Source organism: Mustela erminea, chromosome 3 (assembly GCF_009829155.1).
Source record: "Mustela erminea isolate mMusErm1 chromosome 3, mMusErm1.Pri, whole genome shotgun sequence".
Lineage (NCBI taxonomy): Eukaryota > Metazoa > Chordata > Mammalia > Carnivora > Mustelidae > Mustela > Mustela erminea.
In genome coordinates, this window is record NC_045616.1 from 128187520 (window position 1) to 128206381 (window position 18862).

General features: G+C 41.7%; 1 protein-coding gene and 1 pseudogene across 2 annotated transcripts in view; one reads left to right on the forward strand and one right to left on the reverse strand.

The window, feature by feature from the left end:
* Positions 1–4956: 4956 nt before the first annotated feature.
* Positions 4957–6108, reverse strand: LOC116587249 (annotated as a pseudogene).
* An 11157-nt stretch (positions 6109–17265) lies between these two features.
* EMB (embigin) overlaps positions 17266–18862 on the forward strand; it is a 46345-nt gene continuing 44748 nt past the window's right edge. The window contains exon 1 of one of the 2 annotated variants that reach the window (XM_032337444.1): positions 17266–17626. In XM_032337444.1, the coding sequence (XP_032193335.1) occupies positions 17506–17626 (121 nt within the window). In that variant the 5' untranslated portion in view covers positions 17266–17505. The remainder of the gene's footprint in view (positions 17627–18862) is intronic. The other variant, XM_032337443.1, reaches the window with a different exon arrangement.

Genomic DNA, 18862 nt, shown 5'->3' on the forward strand with positions numbered 1-18862 from the left:
TTCAGTCAAATATTTCTGGCTTTTCCAATCACATTCTTGGGGATACTTAAACCGAAAATTTTGTCATATAGATGAGTTTGAAATAATATATATGAATATATATGTTATATACATACCTATATAAGTGTGTATATATCTTTAGATATCTACTTTTCGTTATATAGATGCATGTGTGTGTGTTTGTGTGTGTGAGAGAGAGAGAGAGAGAGAGAGAGATTTAAAATGAAGCTATGTTAAGAGCATGTCGTGTCCTTCCATTACAAGAGGGCACTACTGTTTTGCTAACTAAGAATCTCTGAATATTTTCCAGCAAGCAAAAGAGGCAAAATATTTTAAAAGTGTTTTATATGATTAATTATAACTCAGACCAATAGAAGATGTTATATAGAAAACAAGAAGTAATACTAAAAGCTGTGTTCCAATAGCATGAAATCACTGTAAAATAGTATAATGTTGATGAAATTCAAATGTTAGAAAAACATTTGGCTCTTGGTGTCAAGGACATAGTAGCCGTGAGCGCAGAGATGCTAACCAGGCTAGTACTCCTTTCTGGAAATGTGTACATAGTTAGTGGAAGAGCTGAAATCATGGAGAAACCGAATTCCACCTAGGACATTCTTTAATAATAAACTCGAGGAGGGTTTATCTTATCTTCCACTCTTCTCTTCCTTTGTGTGTAGATGCTACCCTCTCTTCCTTTTTACAAACTTGAGTGGATTACAGAGAAGTGAAACTGAAGGGCAGGTGTCTAGAATTTCAGTTCCTTGAGGAGCAGTATCTGATCTCACATACTCCACTTCAAAGACAAACGCTTTGTTGAAATAGGAAACAGGTAGGGTCACTAGTGGGCATAATCAGTTATTTGAAAGCACTCCAAAAACTTCCAAAGATTATCGCTTTTAAAGTGGGCTGGGGCTGGGGTGCCTGGCTGGCTCAACTGGTGAAGCATGCAACTCTGGATCTTGGGGTTTTGTGTTCGAGCCCCGTCTTGGGTATATATATTCATAAAGCAATTCCTGATAATGTTTATAAGTAAAGTGTTTTCTTAACTTTAAATATGTTATCTTTATAGTTTCTAAAGTTTTATTATGTTATATAATCTTTAGTGAAAACAAAATATTTTGTAAAGAAACGACAGTATTTTTTATAGATAGTACGCATAATAATTGTAAACTGAAGATGAATTTTTGCCCTACCAGCCTAGAGGAATTTAGTCTTTCACAATGCATTCATTTTCAGTTTGGAGGAAAAGTTGAATAAATACATGAGAGAGAGAGCGAGAGAGAGTGTGTGTGTGTGTGTGTGTGTGTGCATGCGCAAGTGTGGGTATGCACACTTGCATGTGTATATGTGTGCATGTGTCCGCAAAGTTCTACATGTGTATCCAAAGTATCTGTGTTTTTTTAGTACTCACTTTCACATATGTGGAATGAATCATTCATCAGTATATTTAACTCAATTTATGAGTAACTCTTAAGGGTAACTTAATATGTTTCTTTAATATCTCTTGACTCAGGTATTCAGGAAAACAAATACTGAGATATAATATGTATTTATTATATGTACATTGTAATCTCTTAAATTTGGTAGATTACTATCAAATAATCTCCATTAATAAATGCCGGATGAAAGAATGCATCACCTTTGGAATCAATACATGTAAACTATCCGTCCTATTAGCACTTACACTGAAAATGACATAAAGGAAGAAAGGGTAACCCTTAGGTCTTTTCCCTTTCATTTCTTCTTTGCTCATCAGTAAGTTGAAGGTAGGGTGTTGGTGGAATGTGCATGTGCCAAGAAGCAAAATAAAAACAGCAGAATTACTTTTATGTAACATTTTCACTCACTTTGTAAGAACCAAAAACATGTAGCTATGAACTATGGCATATGAATTGTGTAATTTCAGTGACTCTGCATGTGAATTATACATTCTTATATTTGCATCTAATCTGGTATTGAACAATATAAAGATGAATGGTAAAATTCTTTCTAGTACTTAACTTTTTTTTTTTTTTCTACTTACAACATTACAGAACAAATAAAAATGGCAGGAGAAGTCCAGAGCGAGACCACAGAAGAAAGGTAAAAAGCTTTATAGTTTAGTACTTAGAATATAACTTCTTCCTGCTTTTTGAACAGGGACCTCACACTTCCATTCTGCACTGGGTCCTGCAAATTACGGAGCTATCTCTGCCGCTGGAGAGGATAGCACCATGGCATAGAGATCAGCAACACTGTCTTCCAGGTGTTGCAGCCAGTATTTTGGCCATCCTACCTGATTCCAGGATGGTGGCAAAACTTTCCAGATCCTCTTTGCCAGCATGCTGGGGCACGTTCGCTCAGACTCACGCCCTTGCCCTGGCCTGCCCTGTTTCTTTGCTTCAACGACAAAGGGACCAGCATTTCTAAAATATTTTTTCAAAGCATCCCAAGACAACAGAGCTCTTCTCTTTTGGCTAAGAAGCCTGGCTGGGCTACAATCAGATGGAGAATGTAGTTTGTCCCCTCAAAGGTCTGGAAGATGCTGAGACTGAAGAGCTTGCTGTACACTTGGGTTCTCCAAGGGCGCCCTGATCTGAATGAACTTGCTTTTCAGGCTGTGACTGTGCCATTGACTTTGCTGATGGCTCTATCTGTCCTTTTTATTTCTGATCTTTGCAGAAATTCATTGCAGAAGCTATGAACTGAGATCTTTGTTATTTGGGTACTCACAAAGAAAGCTGAGAAAGTGCAATGAACTCTTTCCTACCCAGATCTTTAAGACTAATCTTAATCCACTTATATATTGCCCCAAATGTATCCCATGCCACCTTATTTTAAAGTGGAGTCTTTATCATTTGTACTGATGATTTTATACTCTGTTGATGTCTTCTGCCCATTTCTTGATTGGATTATTTATTCTGTGGGTATTGAGTTTGATAAGCTCTTTATAGATTTTGGATATTAACTCTTTATCTGATATGTCACTTGCAAATATTTTCTCCCAGTCTGTCCGTTGTCTTTTTGCTTTGTCGACTGCCTCCTTGGCTGTGCAAAAGCCTTTTATCTTGATGAAGTCCCAATAGTACATTTTTGCCTTTGTTTCCCTTGCCTTTGTAGACATGTCTAGCAAGAAATTGCTATGGCCAAGGTCACAGAGGTTGCTGCCTGTGTTCTCTAGGATTTTGATTGATTCCTGTCTCACATTTAGGTCTTTTATCTATTTTGAGTCTATTTTCGTGTATCATGTAATGAAATGGTCCTGGTTCATTGTTCTGCATGTGGCTGTCCAATTTTTTCAACATATTGGCTCTCTTTTAATATTAGGGATATTAACTCTTTATAGATGACACACTGTACATATATTCTCCTAATCTGTATTTTGTTTTTTATCTTGTGGTGTCTTTCATCATGTATAAATTTTCTTCAAATTTTTATGTAGTCAAAAATATCAGTCTTTTTCTGTATTTCTAATGTCCTTTTCTATCCCTAAGATAATCTGTGTATCCTATAGCTTTTACACAATTTTATAGTTTTATCTTTAGAACTCTCATGAATTTGGAATCAGTTCATATGATGTGTGTGATAAGAACCTAAATATATCTATCAAGGTGGATAACACATTAGCCTCTAATTTATTGGATTATCTTTTTCTTCCTCACTATTCTGAAACATTGCGTATATTCTCACGTACAGGAGTGTCTCCTTTTGTCTCTCTATTCTTCACTGAATTATTTCTCTTTTCCTCCACTAATATCACACTTATTTTCCAAATATGGCTCTCCAGTTTTCCTTGAGCTATTTTTATTGTTTTGTTTTGCAAAATTTACCAGAGTCTGGTTTATTCTGTTGTTTCAAATTAAGTACCATGATTATTACATGAAAATGTGGGGCCAAATGTGATAAAACAAGCACTTAAATAAGAGAAATAAATATCGAAAGGGAGAAACAAAAAAAAGTCACCATTAGTTACAATTTGTGTGATTTTCTACATTGAAAATCCTGGAGGGCGCCTGGGTGGCTCAGTGGGTTGAGCCGCTGCCTTCTGCTCGGGTCATGATCTCAGGGTCCTGGGATCGAGGCCCGCATTGGGCTCTCTGCTCAGCAGGGAGCCTGCTTCCTCCTCTCTCTCTGCCTGCCTCTCTGCCTGCTTGTGATATCTCTCTGTCAAATAAATAAATAAAATCTTTAAAAAAAAAAAGAAAAAAGAAAATCCTGGAAAGCCAATTAAAAAACTATTAAAAGTAACAAAATAATTTAGTAAGGTGACTATTTAGAAGATAATATATATGATAATACTTGTTCGGGGTGGGGAGCAAACTGGTATTTATTCTAGGCAGTGCCAGGGTGGGGTGCGGTGTGGATGGGAGGGTCTCCTATATCACACTGTGACTCTCTGCAGACAGAACGGGGGCTTGGGTAGACTACCTGGTATGCCTCAATAATGGGTCTGTGATTAAAGGAGCAAGACTGATACAAAGCAAAGGTCAAGCAAAGCTTTATTTCATGCCAAGCTTCAAGAATCTAACCGAACATTGGGGGCCACACCTCTTACAAGAGAGGGCGACCCTTCTCTGTTTCACAGACTAGCTTTTAAGGGCAAAAACCATGCGGTGGGGCCTGGCCTTGCCCAGGTGACCAATGAGATTGTAACACACACAGGAAACTCCGTAGTGATGCTAGGTGACCAACTGAATTACAATTTACCCTAGTAGACATTTGACCCAGCCTATTACACCTTGATTAGGAGTGGCGCCAAAAGGGTTCCAAAGGGTGGGGGCCCCCCTACTCCTTGGTAGCTAGGGAGACAGTATGCAACCCCCTACTGATTGGATGTCTCCACCTGGCCTGACCCACCCTTATGTCTGGGCTTTTGTTACCTGGGACTTGTTTCCAAGTAAATCCCCTAGGGGAAGGGGAGCAGGGATAGTTTCTAAATAGGTCCTTACACCCGCTCACAGGCCAAGCCTGTGGTCACCTGAGAGTCTGCCTGTGATGCAGAGGACCAGGGCCCTTGGGGGCGGGCAGGCAACCCCTCCCCTGAGTCACCAGGACTTCAGTGCCCACCTCGGCCCCCACGACCCCAGCCAGCAGTGACTCACGGCACCCTCCATGCGGCCCGTGGCTGTCGATGCCACCATTGCTGGCTCTGTGGGGAACCCATGTGCTCCAGCTGCTGCAGCCACAGAGGAGACTGGACTTAGGCAGCCATCATGGGCTCTGAGGACACTGTGCGGGCCTGGATCCCCTCCTGCAGCATCTCTTCCTCTCGGGCTGCCCACAGTGGAGTCCCTGAGGAGAAGCTGGGCTAAGCCCAGGCTGGGCTCCCCTCTCTGTAGCCCTCCCAGATCTGCTACCAGGCCCCAGGCCTGGTAGGAGCTGGGCTGAGCCTTCACTGTGGGACGGGAGGCCATGTAAGGAAGTCCAGGGGCAAGAGACCTCACTCCAACTGGATGGGGACCAGGCAGGCAGCTCAGCCAGGCCACGTGGGGTGGGAAGGCATCGGAGTGGCCTGTGCCCTGCCAGGGCCCTGCACAAGAGGCCCTCCGGCAGTGCTCATGGCTTCAGCTGCAAGAGCTCTGGCCACTGCAAGGTCCCAGCTGCATAAGCCAGGCCCCTCGTAGGCTGCAGAACAGCTACAGAAGGGTGGCTCGGAGCTGAGCAGCGGTGCAAGGCCAGCAGCAGCCATAGCAGCAGCCACAGTGATAGGAACCACTGGAGAGGTCGAAGGGGTAACTCTGCTCAGCCAGCATGGCCAGCTGGACAGGCATGGAGGTGTAGCCAACAGCGGCACTGGACACCCCGACACCTGTCAGCAGCACACCTATTAGCCCAGCAGCCAAGAGGAGCAGGGCAGAGGCATGCAGGAGCTGCCATGTGCCCAGGTTGCCCTCTTGGCACTGACCCAGTGTGGGCAGGGAGCAAGCCAGGATGGGCCATGTAGCCCCGGGTGTGGGTCAGCAGCCAGGGAGCCTGCCAGGGGCCTAGCAACAGCTCTGGGGCCAGGCTGAGGCTGGAGTCAGACCCCACCAGCCTCATGTTGCTCAACAGCAGCAGCATAAAGGAGGAGACAAGAGGCCATGCTGGGGACAGTAAGACTGCATGGAAGGGGGGATGCTCTGGCATGCAGAGAGTGGCTGAAGGTGTCAAGGGTGGTCTTGGGGCTCTGTGCTTGCTTACTGAGAAACCTGGAGGACAGAATCCCCTGTCAATCAGGATAGGGAATGATAGAGAGTGGGGAGCCCACTTTTTTTTTAATTTATAGAAATAACAAAATACAAGCATTTATTTTAAAATACATTTTTTAAAGATTTTATTTATTTATTTACTTGACACAGGGAGAGAGAGAGAGAGATCACAAGTAGGCAGAGAGGCAGGCAGAGGGGAAGGGGGAAGCAGGCTCCCCGCTGAGCAGAGAGCCTGATGCGGGGCTCGATCCCAGGACCGTGAGATCATGACCTGAGCTGAAGGCAGAGGTTTAACCCGCCCACTGAGCTGCCCAGGCACCCCCTATTTTAAAATACTTTTAACAAAAACAAAAACAAAATGCTATGAATTATAAACTCATGAATATTTATTTACTCATTTGAGAGAGACAGAGATAGTGTGAGCAGGGGGAGGGGCAGATGGAGAGGGAGAGCATCCTCAAACAGAATCCCCACTGAGCATGGCACCTGGAGCTCGGGGCTCCATCCCAGGATCATGACCAGAGCTAAAATCAAAAGTTGGCCGTTGGACTGAGCCACCCAGGTGCCCCTTTATGAGTAGATTTACCTAAAATCATGTAAAACTTACAAGAAGGAAAATTTTAAATTTCTCAAGACTCAATAAAATGGTGATAACAAAACAGAGAGGACTCAGCATTACAAAGATGTCAATCCTCCCCAAATTAATCTATAAATTGATGCAATTTCTATTTAAATTTTACTTTTAAAGGTAATTGATCAGGAGTGATTGAGTCTAAAGAATCTGTTAAGTACAAAAACATTTGGTAAACTAGAAATAAAACAAAGTTCCTTTGTATAATTATGTGTGTCTACCAAAAATCATATGTTCAGGAGTATAAGACCAGCCCAAGGGTCCCCAAAAACATTTAAGATAATCTTCAAGTGGGGGTGCCTGGCTAGCTCAATCAGTGGAGTGTGTGACTCTTAATCTTGTGTTGTAGGTTGAAGCCCCATGTTGGGTGTAAAAATTGCTTAAAAATAAAATCTTAAAAAAAAAAATACTCCTCAAATGAAGCTGAAAGTCAGGAAAGTCCCATGTTATGTGTTCGGAGTGATTAAAATAAACTTTTCATTCCCACAATCTTGAACAAGAATAAACAGCTAAAGATCACCCGACACCCAAGGAAAAGATTTCATATAGAAAGAGAAACCAACAAAAATTATATTTAATAAAAGAATACTGTAGGATTTCTAATTAACATAAAGTATTAATCATACTTTCCTCACTACTCTTCAGTGTATTGGTGAGTCTGAGATATCTTTTGTAATTGTTTCTCTTCCTAGGATCTTCCTTCCTGTTCCCATATTTTCCCCTTTAATTTGACTTACTCTCTTGATTTTGAGGAGGACTTTCTTCAGTAGCTGGCTGAAAACAAGTATGGATGGGAGATAAATTTTTTGAGATAGTTCATACTTTAACATGTTTAACAACTTTAACATGTTTAACAACTCACATTTAGTTGACATTTCAACAGGGCCTATAACTCTAGGTTGGAAACATTTCTCTGCGGAATTTTGGAGACATTTCTCTTCTATTAAGAATATCAAAACTACTCTTTTTTTTTTTTTTTTTTACCATATCCCCTTCTAGCGAACCAGTATGATTTCTCCTTATCCACAGTGTTCTGAAATTTCACAGTAATGTCCTTGATATGAGTCTATTTTCATTCAACTGGGAATTTGGTGGAAACCTTCAGCCTGCATTTCCTTCAGATTTAGTTAATTTTTGAATTATTTCATTATTGATTTCCTCAATTTTCTTTGTCTATCTTTTTATTATTTGGATATCGGGCCTCCTGGACTAATTATACAATATTACCTTTTTTCTCTTCCTACAGCCATCTCTTTTCCTTCTGCTTTATTTTCTGTGAGGTTTTCCTCAACTTTATTTTCCCAAACCTTTTCATTTCTTTCATCATGTTTTAAAATCTAATTTCCCCCCAAAATGTTCTTTCTCATAATAGCTTGTTCTTTTTTTCATAGGTGGAATATCATTTCTTAATCTGAGGATTTTTATGATAATTTTCTACTGAAATTTCTTGTCTGTATATAATTTTTACTAATAAGTTTCTTCTGTTTTGGTTTCTGTTACAATATTAAATCTTTTCCTTGGGTGTTTGGTGATCTTTTTTATCTATTCTTGTTCAAGACTGTAGGGGTTAAAAGTTTTATTTTAATCATTCAGAACAAATATATGGGACTTTTCTGACTTTGAGATTCATTTGAAGATCATCTTAAATATTTTGGGGACCCTTTGGCTGGTCACATACACCTGAAAGTCTTCTTTTAATCTCCTATCTGGAGAGTAAAGGTAATAGTCAATTAGTAAAAAGATACAGGCTTCCAGTTATGGATTGAATAAGTCATGGAAATTAAAGTTACAGCATAAGGAATATAGTCAATGTGTTATATAATCGTCTTATGGTGACTGATGGTAGCTCTCGTTGTAAATATAACATAATACATAGAGTTGTGAAATCAACATGTTGCACACCTGAAACTAATGTAACATTGTGTGTCAGATATAGTTAAATTAAAAAAAAAAAAAAGGAAAGAGAAAAAAAGGTTTTTAGCATCCAGCATTCAGTGTGTTTGAGGACACTGATCTTCCTATTTTCAGTGAAGTACCCATGCAGCAGCTCTACAGAGACAGAACAAACTTGTACAGTCACACTGAGTCCTATCCTAATCAGGGCTGGATACATGGTTTAATTCTCTATGGAGTCATCGTAACATTAGTAATTTTTGAACAACGGGTATGCATTTTAGTTTTGCTCTGAACCCCACAAATTAGGTGTCCAGTCCTGAGTACTCACACCTTCAAGTCTGCAGATCCAAGACTAAAGACCCTTAGTTTTCCTCTCTTCCATTTTCTCTGAGGGTGGGAAAAGGGCCTTTGCCCAACAACATACAATTCAGGGGGGGGTTCAGGGATCTGTTTCTAAATTAAACTTCACACAATTCTCCTTATTCTAACACTGCTTTTTACCCTTCCTTCCCCTCCCTCCAAAAGTAACTGTGCCTAAATCTAGCTTTGCATGGGCACCAAGGTCACAGTGTGTTGGAAGCTGATATTTCTCCACCATTTCTGAATGTCTTGGCTACAAAATCTATCAAAGTGGCTCCTCTTTATGCACAGTGGGATAGGGTCCTTCCCCTGAATGTTAAACTTGCATTGTATGTCCAGTAGAATACTCTGGTGTTAGCCTGACTCTTCATGGTATTGTGGGATATAAGGGGAGGTATTGGCCAACTTCTGCCTTTCTTTCTGGTGATCACATCCATTATACGTTTTGCCAATAAAATCTGTTCCTTACAGACTTGGTAGCGTTTATTCCAAGCTCCAGTGCACAAGGCACAGCTCCAAATTGGATGCCTTTTGCACAAAATTACCTCAAGAAAAAAAAAGTACCACTATTGTGCAATCTATAACAATAGTGGTAATAACAACAAAATCATTACAACAAACATCCACATATTTTGTTTTATAGTTTGCAATAGTGCCAAAACATTTTTTCTTTACAACATTGGCAGTTATGTACTATTTCCTTGTTTTATAGGAAAGGAAACCGAACTTTGGAGTGGTGACTATTTCTAAATTCATAAAAAGATGAAATGGTAGTGCTGTGACTCAAAACCACTGCCTTCAAATAAATATTCTTTTAACCAGTATAAATCAACAAGCCTGTCTCATCCACACACAGAGGTTTCTCTTTTTCATATACTATCTCCATTTTTGTGAATTTTCCTTTTTAAAAAAATATTTTATTTATTTATTTGACAGAGACAGAGATCACAAGTAGGCAGAGACACAGAGAGAGAGGGGGAAGCAGGCTCCCCACAGAGCAGAGAGGTGGATGCAGGGCTCAATCCCAAGACCCTGAGATCACGACCTGAGCCGAATGTAGAGGCTTAACCCACTGAGCCACCCAGGCACCCATTTTTGTTAAATTTTCTACACTGAGAAGAACTAAATCTTCTGCCTTTCCCTTTTGGTCAAAAGTTCCTTAACAAACAAAAACCTGTATTTATTAACTCTCCTGAGCAACCATTAATCTTCCAGAATGCATATAAAGCTACTTTGTATCAGAAGCCAAACCCAGAGTTACTGCTTATCTATTTCACCCATCTTCAAAAAGACATTTATAGAACACCTAACATGCTGCTGATCCTAAAATAGAGTACGCCTTCTCTGCAACAGTTTAAGAAAAAACAAGATCGGGGTGCCTGGGTGGCTCAGTGGGTTAAGCCGCTGCCTTCGGCTCAGGTTATGATCTCAGGGTCCTGAGATCGAGTCCCACATCGGGCTCTCTGCTTGGGGAGCCTGCTTCCCTCTCTTTCTCTCTGCCTGCCTCTCTGCCTACTTGTGATCTCTGTCTGTCAAATAAACAAATAAAATCTTTAAAAAAAAAAAAAAAAAAAGAAAAGAAAAAACAAGATCACCACAAATGGCCAAATACCTAGTCATAGAGATGAATTAGTTTTATCTAACTTAATTTTAATTTTTTAAAAAAATAACAAAACAATTAAAACGTTATGGGAAATAATATGCTAGTTCTATTCTGAGATAAAACTCCATACATAAAGTCAAATATTCGGATATAAATTGAAACTTTAGTCGTTTATAATGAAAAATGTTCTCTCTCACCATCTGCCCCCCCAACATTGGAAATGTTGAGGGAAAATTTTAGGGATCAGTGTTTTGACATCTTGATTTTGCCTTCTATAAATTCCTTCAACTCCAAAATGTGAACATGAGCTGCAGCTCTTAAGATACAGTCCAGCATGAAATCTTTACTTTCATCAGGCAAATATTCAGATAATTGGACATATACAGATTATTTAATATCCCTTCTTATTCACATGTTTGGTTAGCCACTCCTCCCCATAATCTTAACTAAACATCGTCACTTCTCTGACATAACTTGAAATATGAGAAATAGTCAGCAAAATTAAACAAATAATAAATGAAGTATTTATTTATTTATTTATTTAATTTTTCAAAGATTTTATTTATTTATTTGACAGACAGAGATCTCAAGTAGGCAGAGAGGCAGGCAGAGAGAGAGAGGAGGAGGAAGCAGGCTCCCTGCTGAGCACAGAACTTGACGTGGGGCTCGATCCTAGGACCCTGGGATCATGACCTGAGCCGAAGGCAGAGGCTTTAACCCACTGAGCCACCCAGGCGCCCATGAACAATTTATTTAAATGACTGGTTAGTTTATTGCCAAAAATCAAACATGACATAAAATTCTAAAATAAAAGATGGCTGAAGATGACAGGAAGATAAGTCATAATTATTACCATAAATTTACATAGTAAATTTACATTTTTAAAGATTAACATATTAACATGAATTGCAAACATAAAAAAGAGAACGCAAAAAAGAATGGAAGAAAACTTAGGATGACTTTATTTTTTTCTTTAAACAATGAAGGCTTTTCTAGGTATGACAAAAACATGGACCATTTTTTTAAAATACTGGTTAGTTTGACTACATAACAAATAATTTTTGGTGATAAAGTCACAAGACAAAAAGCATACTAGGAAAAGTTATTACCAAAAACTAAGTAGATAGTGACAAATTATGGAAGTAGGTTTGGATTCTCCTGAGGCCTCTTTCCTTGGCCTGCACATGGCTGCCATCAGTTTATGTCCTCATGTCCTCACACAACCTTTTTTTGTGTGTGTATGTGTGTCCTGACTATGGTGTCTTTCCTTTTTTTTTTTTTTTTTTTTTAGCATAAGGTCCATGCCCAGGGTGGATTCCAACATGGGGATTAAACTCATGACCTTGAGATCAAAACCTGAGCTGAGTTCAAGTGTTGGATACTTAACCAATTGAAAGACCCAGGTGCCCTCTTTTTCTTATAAGGGTGCAATACTGGATTGGGTCCATTAGATCCCATGCCTACCCATATGACTTCATTTAATCTTAATTACCTCTTTACAGGTTTATCTCCAAACACAGTTACAATCTAAGCTACTGAGGGTTAGAGCTTCAATATATGAATTGGGTGGGTACGGGGGATATAATTCAGTCCATTACACCTTTGATCTGGCAATGGGATCCTTCTCCCTCTCTACCGACTTACTTCTGGTGCCAAGTGACCATACAGAGTGTATCGGGATCTGGTCTCTGATTCTTCACCTTTAAGTTGGGATGCCCAGAGAGCCGATTCAGTCATAGGGCTGGTTGGGTTACACAGCAAAAGTTCTGTAATGTTTTTTAAGCCACTTCTGATTGGGTGACCAGCAATAACTTACTGCTTATACCAAAGGGACTACAAAATGCAAAACTATATTATAATAAATCCCTATGAAATGTGTTCTTAACTCAACTTCCTCTTAGCAGGATCCCCAAAACATTCAGAGGATGCCATCTGACATGTGGGAAAGCGAATTGCAAGAGCAGCTGGAGTAGAAATACATGGTCATATTATTTAATATTATTTTTATCATTTAATAAATATTATTTAATAATTATTTTAATAAATATCTAATATTGTTATTAATAAATAATATTATTTAATAAATATTTAATAATTCCAGTTAAGGTGTTTACTTTAGCACATTTTACAAAAACATATGTGAAATGAATATACTACTAGTTCCCGTCCCAGAACCTTGGACCAGACATCTGTACAAGTCAGGGATCCAGCGTCCCCTTCTAATGAGACAGGCTTCTTTCTGGGTTGAATGGGGTGTCCACATTTGAAGTGAGTACCTCATGTATTAAGTTGGGGAGCGTCTGCTTTTGTTTCAAAGAATAAGTATGAAGCAATGTTGCCTGTCCTAGTGCGGAGGACTGGAGTGGATATTCAGGGCATCTTGTTCTATTTTGAAAACATTTCTATATTTGGGGAGATTTTCATGTTAGGAATCCTCCCTTCTTCCATTGAGGTCAGAGCTCAAACACTGAGCCTGTCTTGAAGCTAGCAGTTGGCATGCACTCTGGCCTTGGGCACTCCTAGGGGAGGGATACTGATTCCAAGACGAGCAGAGGAGCGCAGCAGCACTCCCATTTGGCTGGTGAAGGTAGCAGTGGGCATTGCATGGGCCAGTTGCTGCCCTGCAGTGGCCTCAGGGGTAGAAGCAGTAGAGTGTGGAGTCCCCAGCATCTCCTGTTTGATGGCGGACACATCCGTGGTATCGATATTTGGTGAGTCTACTGCATGAATCCTGGTGCTTCTGGAAGTTTATCCTGGAGTCCGTTTTTTTCAACAATCCCAAGTAGTACCTAATAAACTTTAAGTGCTTATTTTTCTGCTGAAACTAGCCAGACTGGATTTTGTTGTTTGCAACAACATTTGGACATGATGTTTTCACATCTTAAAAAAGCTCACCCCAACTTACAATAAAACAAATATAAGTTAAACTGTAAATTCATGCTGTTTGTCAACTGTCAGATGACAAAGATAGACATTTTGACTTGTTGGCATTGATATAGTAAAACATGTCTTTTCACCTATTACTGTTTGATGTAATGTTTTCTTCAATAATAATTTAAAAAAATTAAATATTGCCTTCCATAAGAGGTAACCCACATCCACATTCCCCTTCTCATTTTCACACCTTTCTAGTACCCTGTCACACATTTTTCACTCAACAACAGCTTATATCCTAAAAGAAAATAAAAATAAGAATTTTTTAGCATTATTCCACAAACACAAGTTTTAGGGGGAAAAAAGAAAAAATTTATTTCTTAACTGATTCTCTAATAAGTAAAAAAGAGAGCACACAAGGAGTACTATTTATTTTAAGATAGTGCAGGTAATACAAAGACTTGTGGAACTATTTTGAAGTACTGAAAAGAGTTGTAATGGAATTGGGAAAGAAGATATAATTATATAATGAGCTGAATACTAATAAAATATTTAAATGTAACTTGAAGCCAATAATGAAGATCAAGTCACAAGACTATAAATTATTAGTTGTCAGATTAACTGTAGGGACAGTATGCGTTCAGAGGACAGTGTTTGGATCATTTAGTGTGGTGACACAAGTTACCCTAAAATTTAGTGGTTTAAAACAACAGTGTTATCTCCCAATTGTGTGGGCCAGGAGTTTAGGCAGGGCTCAGCTGGGCATTTCTCCTTCAAAAAGTATCAAGAAGTATCAACTGGGATCACTGTGTGGTACTCAGCTGGGGGCTGGCCTTGCCTGAGGCTCTGAGACACACAGATCTAGCACCTTGCTGCCCTTTGGCCTCTCTAGGTATCATCTCATTGTTGTCTCTGTGTGGTTTGGGCTTCTCACAGCATGTTGCTCTCAACTCAGTCATACTTCTTTCCTGGCAGCTGTCTTGTAAGAACAGGGAGGAAGTAAGTGGATGCTCTTGTGGCTTGGTTCAGGAAACTCTCACAATGTTACTGTTGCAATATTCGATAGGTCAGGGAGGTCAGGGAGACCACCCAGCTTGAAGAAAGGAACCACAGGACCCTTTTACCCCCTCATGATGAGGATAGTGTCAATGTATTTGTGGCCATATTTAACTCATCATGCAAAGAACGGTTGATTTGGATTAGAAAGGTCAGAAAAAGCCATACAAGGAAGGTATCATATAAGCTGGTTTTAAAGAATATAGAACATTTGAAAAAAATGAAGTGAAGTTGGGATAAGAATAAAAACATTAACTCTCTAAAAATAAAGCAGTTAACAATGGGGAAAAGATGTCCAAAATGCTTAGCAAACCAAGCATTATATTTCTTTCTCAATTTATTTCGCTGTAACAACAAAAGTGACTGTAGAATTAGTCTTAGCTTGGGCAAGTCACTTTTCCCTAATTCATGAACACATTGGTTCAACTGAGAAGATGATCTTTCTTTGAATGAGATCAACTCATTTGAAGTAAAGTGAATTTGAGCTAATCGGACCAACTGGGGAAGGTCAGTCAATGTTCAGCTTGTTTGGAGAAGAGCTCACGGTTAAAACTCCAAAGGTCTAGACAAATGATTGTAGTCAATCCTGAGACAGGATGCAGGACAGAAAGACAGGGGTGTGATTTAGCAACCATCAGGCAATATGAGTTTAGCAAGTCTGGTCAAGGTCCTAAGAGAGTCATGATGGAAAATGTTAGTCCTACAGGGTTTCTTATAAGGTTTTGTTCAGAAAGGGTTAATCATCATAACCATAATTTGCTCACTGAGAAGAGGTTTTCCTGAGATTTGTAGTTCATAGATTAATAGTTCTGTAGATGTGTGTGTGTGTGCGTGTGTGCGCATGTGCATACTTCTTGCGGTGTGTGCAACCTCTTCTGAACCCAGTGCCTGACATTTGGCAGATATTTAATATTAATTAGGTATTACTATGCTTAATGGACTTTATCACTCATATTCTCTTAACACCAATTTAAATAATCTATATGCCTCTCAAATTTTCCCTGTATAATATTAAACTAGAAACAGGCATATTTTAGTGATACCTACCAATTAAAAATGAACCATTCCTCTGTGAAGCAAGCATAGCTCTTGTTTAGCACTTCAGTTTTCAAAGTTTGTGTCTGACATGATCTTTCAATCTTTTTATTTTCTTTTTAAGATTTTATTTATTTAAAAGAGAGGGGAAGAGCAAGAGGACAAACGGGGGTGGAGGGGAGGGGAGAGAGGGAGAGGGAGAAGTGGACTCCCTTGCTAAGCAGAGAACCTGATGCAGGGCTCTATCGCAGGACCGCCTGATCACGATCTGAGCAGAAGGCAGCTGCTTAACAAGATGAGCCACTCCGGCGCCCCTCAATCTATTTTTTTTTTGACACTGATATGTAATGAATTTATGAATATCAAGCCTGGCATTCTAAAACAAAGGAAGAGGGAACAAGACTTATGAGAACTGCTTTAAAAAAAAATCTTTCGGGGCGCCTGGGTGGCTCAGTGGGTTAAAGCCTCTGCTTTCAGCTCAGGTCATGATCCCAGAGTCCTGGGATCGAGCCCCACATCGGGCTCTCTGCTCCGCGGGGAGCCTGCTTCCTCCTCTCTCTCTGCCTGTCTCTCTGCCTACTTGTGATCTCCGTCAAATAAATAAATAAAGATCTTTAAAAAAAAAAAATCTTTCAATGTTTTTTAACAACCTGGAGAATCATCAGATCTTAACTGTTCTTTTACGTTTAGAATATAGATTTCTCCTCCCCTCTCTGATAGTTTTTAGTTTTATTTGGTCGGGAGCATAGAAAATTCCAAGCTACAGCCTTGCTACAGCCTTGCTACAGCCTTGCTGAGTAGGAGATAGCTTTTTTTTTTTTTTTAAGATTTTATTTATTTGACAGAGATCACAAGTAGGCAGAGAGGCAGGCAGAGAGGGAGAGAGAGAGGAAGGGAAGCAGACTCCCCGCTGAGCAGGGAGCCCCATGCGGGGCTCGATCCCAGGACCTGAGATCATGACCTGAGCCCAAGGCAGAGGCTTAACCCACTGAGCCACCGAGGAGCCCCTAGGAGATAGCATTATCTTAAACAATGCTCCAGTCTGACGAAGGTCAACAGGCTTGCGCTGTTTACACAGTATCTACTTTCGGTAGTTTTTGTTTCTTGACCTCTAGGTGGCTCCTTAAAAGCTGTTAGGCTAAGCAAACAATAGGAAAAGAAAAACAGACACTGTGGGGCCTTGGGACTCTGAAACCTTAATCTAGGGAGAACCGGCTAAGCCTTCAGAGACTGGTGGGGAAGGTGTGAGCGTTTGGTAGGGAGAGAGAGAAAGACTCGTCCAGGAGGCAGGGCAGCTGGAGAGCGCCTTCCACCTGCGCAAGCATTAATCTTCTTAATAACCCAGGGATGTCCGGGGTTGGGGGGGCGTGCGGGGGGAGCAGAAAAGTGTTGTCCATCCTCTCATTTGTCCCATCAAAGTAAATAAGTGCACCTCGCCTCAGACGAACTAACTGTAAAGGATAGTCTGTAGATTGTATATGTACTTACACACCCATTAGGAGTTTCAAGCTGTCCTGCAGGAGACGAGCTAGACATCACCTGCCGCGTCCTCAGCAAGCTCCCGCGCAGACCTGCGGGAGCCGGGAGGGAGGAGGCGGGAGAGGATGCGGCGCGGAGGTGGCTCCGGCACATCCGGACACGCCCGCTGCGGCCGCCGAGCTGCATAATTGATGGGGGACGGGGCGCAGTCCGGGGTCGGCTTCGGACGCAGTGAGAGCGTCTCAGGGGAGGAGGGCTGGGCGGCCGGGCCCCTCCCACTCTGCCTTTTGTCGCGTGTCCCGCCCCCGGGACCGGCCGCAGGCACCGGGCGACCGGCGAGTGTGCGCAAACTTTGGCCACCGACGGCGGTGCGCAAGGACCGCGGCTGACCTGCCGGCGCCATGCGCGCCCTGCCCGGCCTGCGGGGGCTCTGGGGGCTGCCGCCCGCGCTGCGGCTGCCGCTGCTCCTCCTGTGCCTCCTCGCCGGCGAGCGCCGGAGCTGGGCGGACGGCAACACTACAGGTGCGAAGGCTGCGGGGCCGGGGTGCGGGGAAGGGTGCGCAGGAAGGGACGCGCGAGGCCGCGCGCGCCGGTGAGGCTGAGGGTTTGGCCGAGGCGCCGGGGCAGAGGTGGTGGGGAGCGGCGCGGGGATGCTGGCGACTGCGGGTGGCGAGCGGCGGCCGCCTCCTCCCGTGGTCCGGGCTTGGGTTGTCTAAGCCGGACGAGGAGACTGCAGCGGACGGGGCGCCTCCGCGCCAGGGATGGAGTCTGGAAGCAAGAGCGCCCCGCGAGTCGGGGGCGTTCGTAGTAGGGCAGTGTCTGGGTGTTCCCGGGACGAGGGCGGCTGGGTGTGCGGGTGCGGGCGGGAGCAAGGTAGCGCCTGGGTTTCTGCAGAAGCGGCAGGACTTCTGAAAGCCACGTTCCCCGAGGCCACCTCCCTTCGCAGGAATCGGTAGTAGGTTTAAATATCACCTCCCTGCCTGGCAGGTGGGTTGGCTTTGAGGATGTGCAAAACATAACGAAAACCAACACCAAGTTTGCCATTTTAGTTTCACCTGTTTATAATGACTTCTTGTGTTGAAAGTATTTCATCCAACCTACCTTCTAATGCAGGTTTGTGTGTGTGTGTGTGTGTGTGTGTGTGTGTTAACATTTTCAACGTGTTAGCAGCTAATTAGGACAGTCGACTGTCAATCAGGTTAGCAAAGAGTGCCTATCGGCAACTACAACTAAGATACTCTACACGAGATTTTCTAACTTTAATAGGAATTCACTTTTATGAATTTACAGCATGTAGACTTTTTGTAAAATAAAGATGGTAAGATAATCAAGGATAAGATTATTCAATTTTTACAACTGTCCTTTAAAAGGCCTAGTTGTTAACAGCTTTTCAAAACATTTTGGGTTGCTTCAGTTCCTAAACTTCCTTGACACCCTTTCTAGGGGACATACCTCTAGGTATGTCCCCTAGGAAGGAAGGGGGAAAGAAGGGGACATACCTCTTTTTCATTCATGGGACTTACAAAAGAATGGTCAAGGACTTTTCCGCTTGGGGCTATTCCTAGATTCGCTCCTCTTTCACTTAAGACTGTTGCAGCTTTGAGGACCATTGCATTCTGGGTCAGTTCTAGAACTGGGGTTCTCCACGTAGCTCTATGTTGGAATTAACTGGGAGCTTTAACAACTGATAGCTGGATCCTGCCCTCAAAGTTTTTGATTCAGTTGGCCTGGGATTTAGCCTGGACATGAGGTATTTTG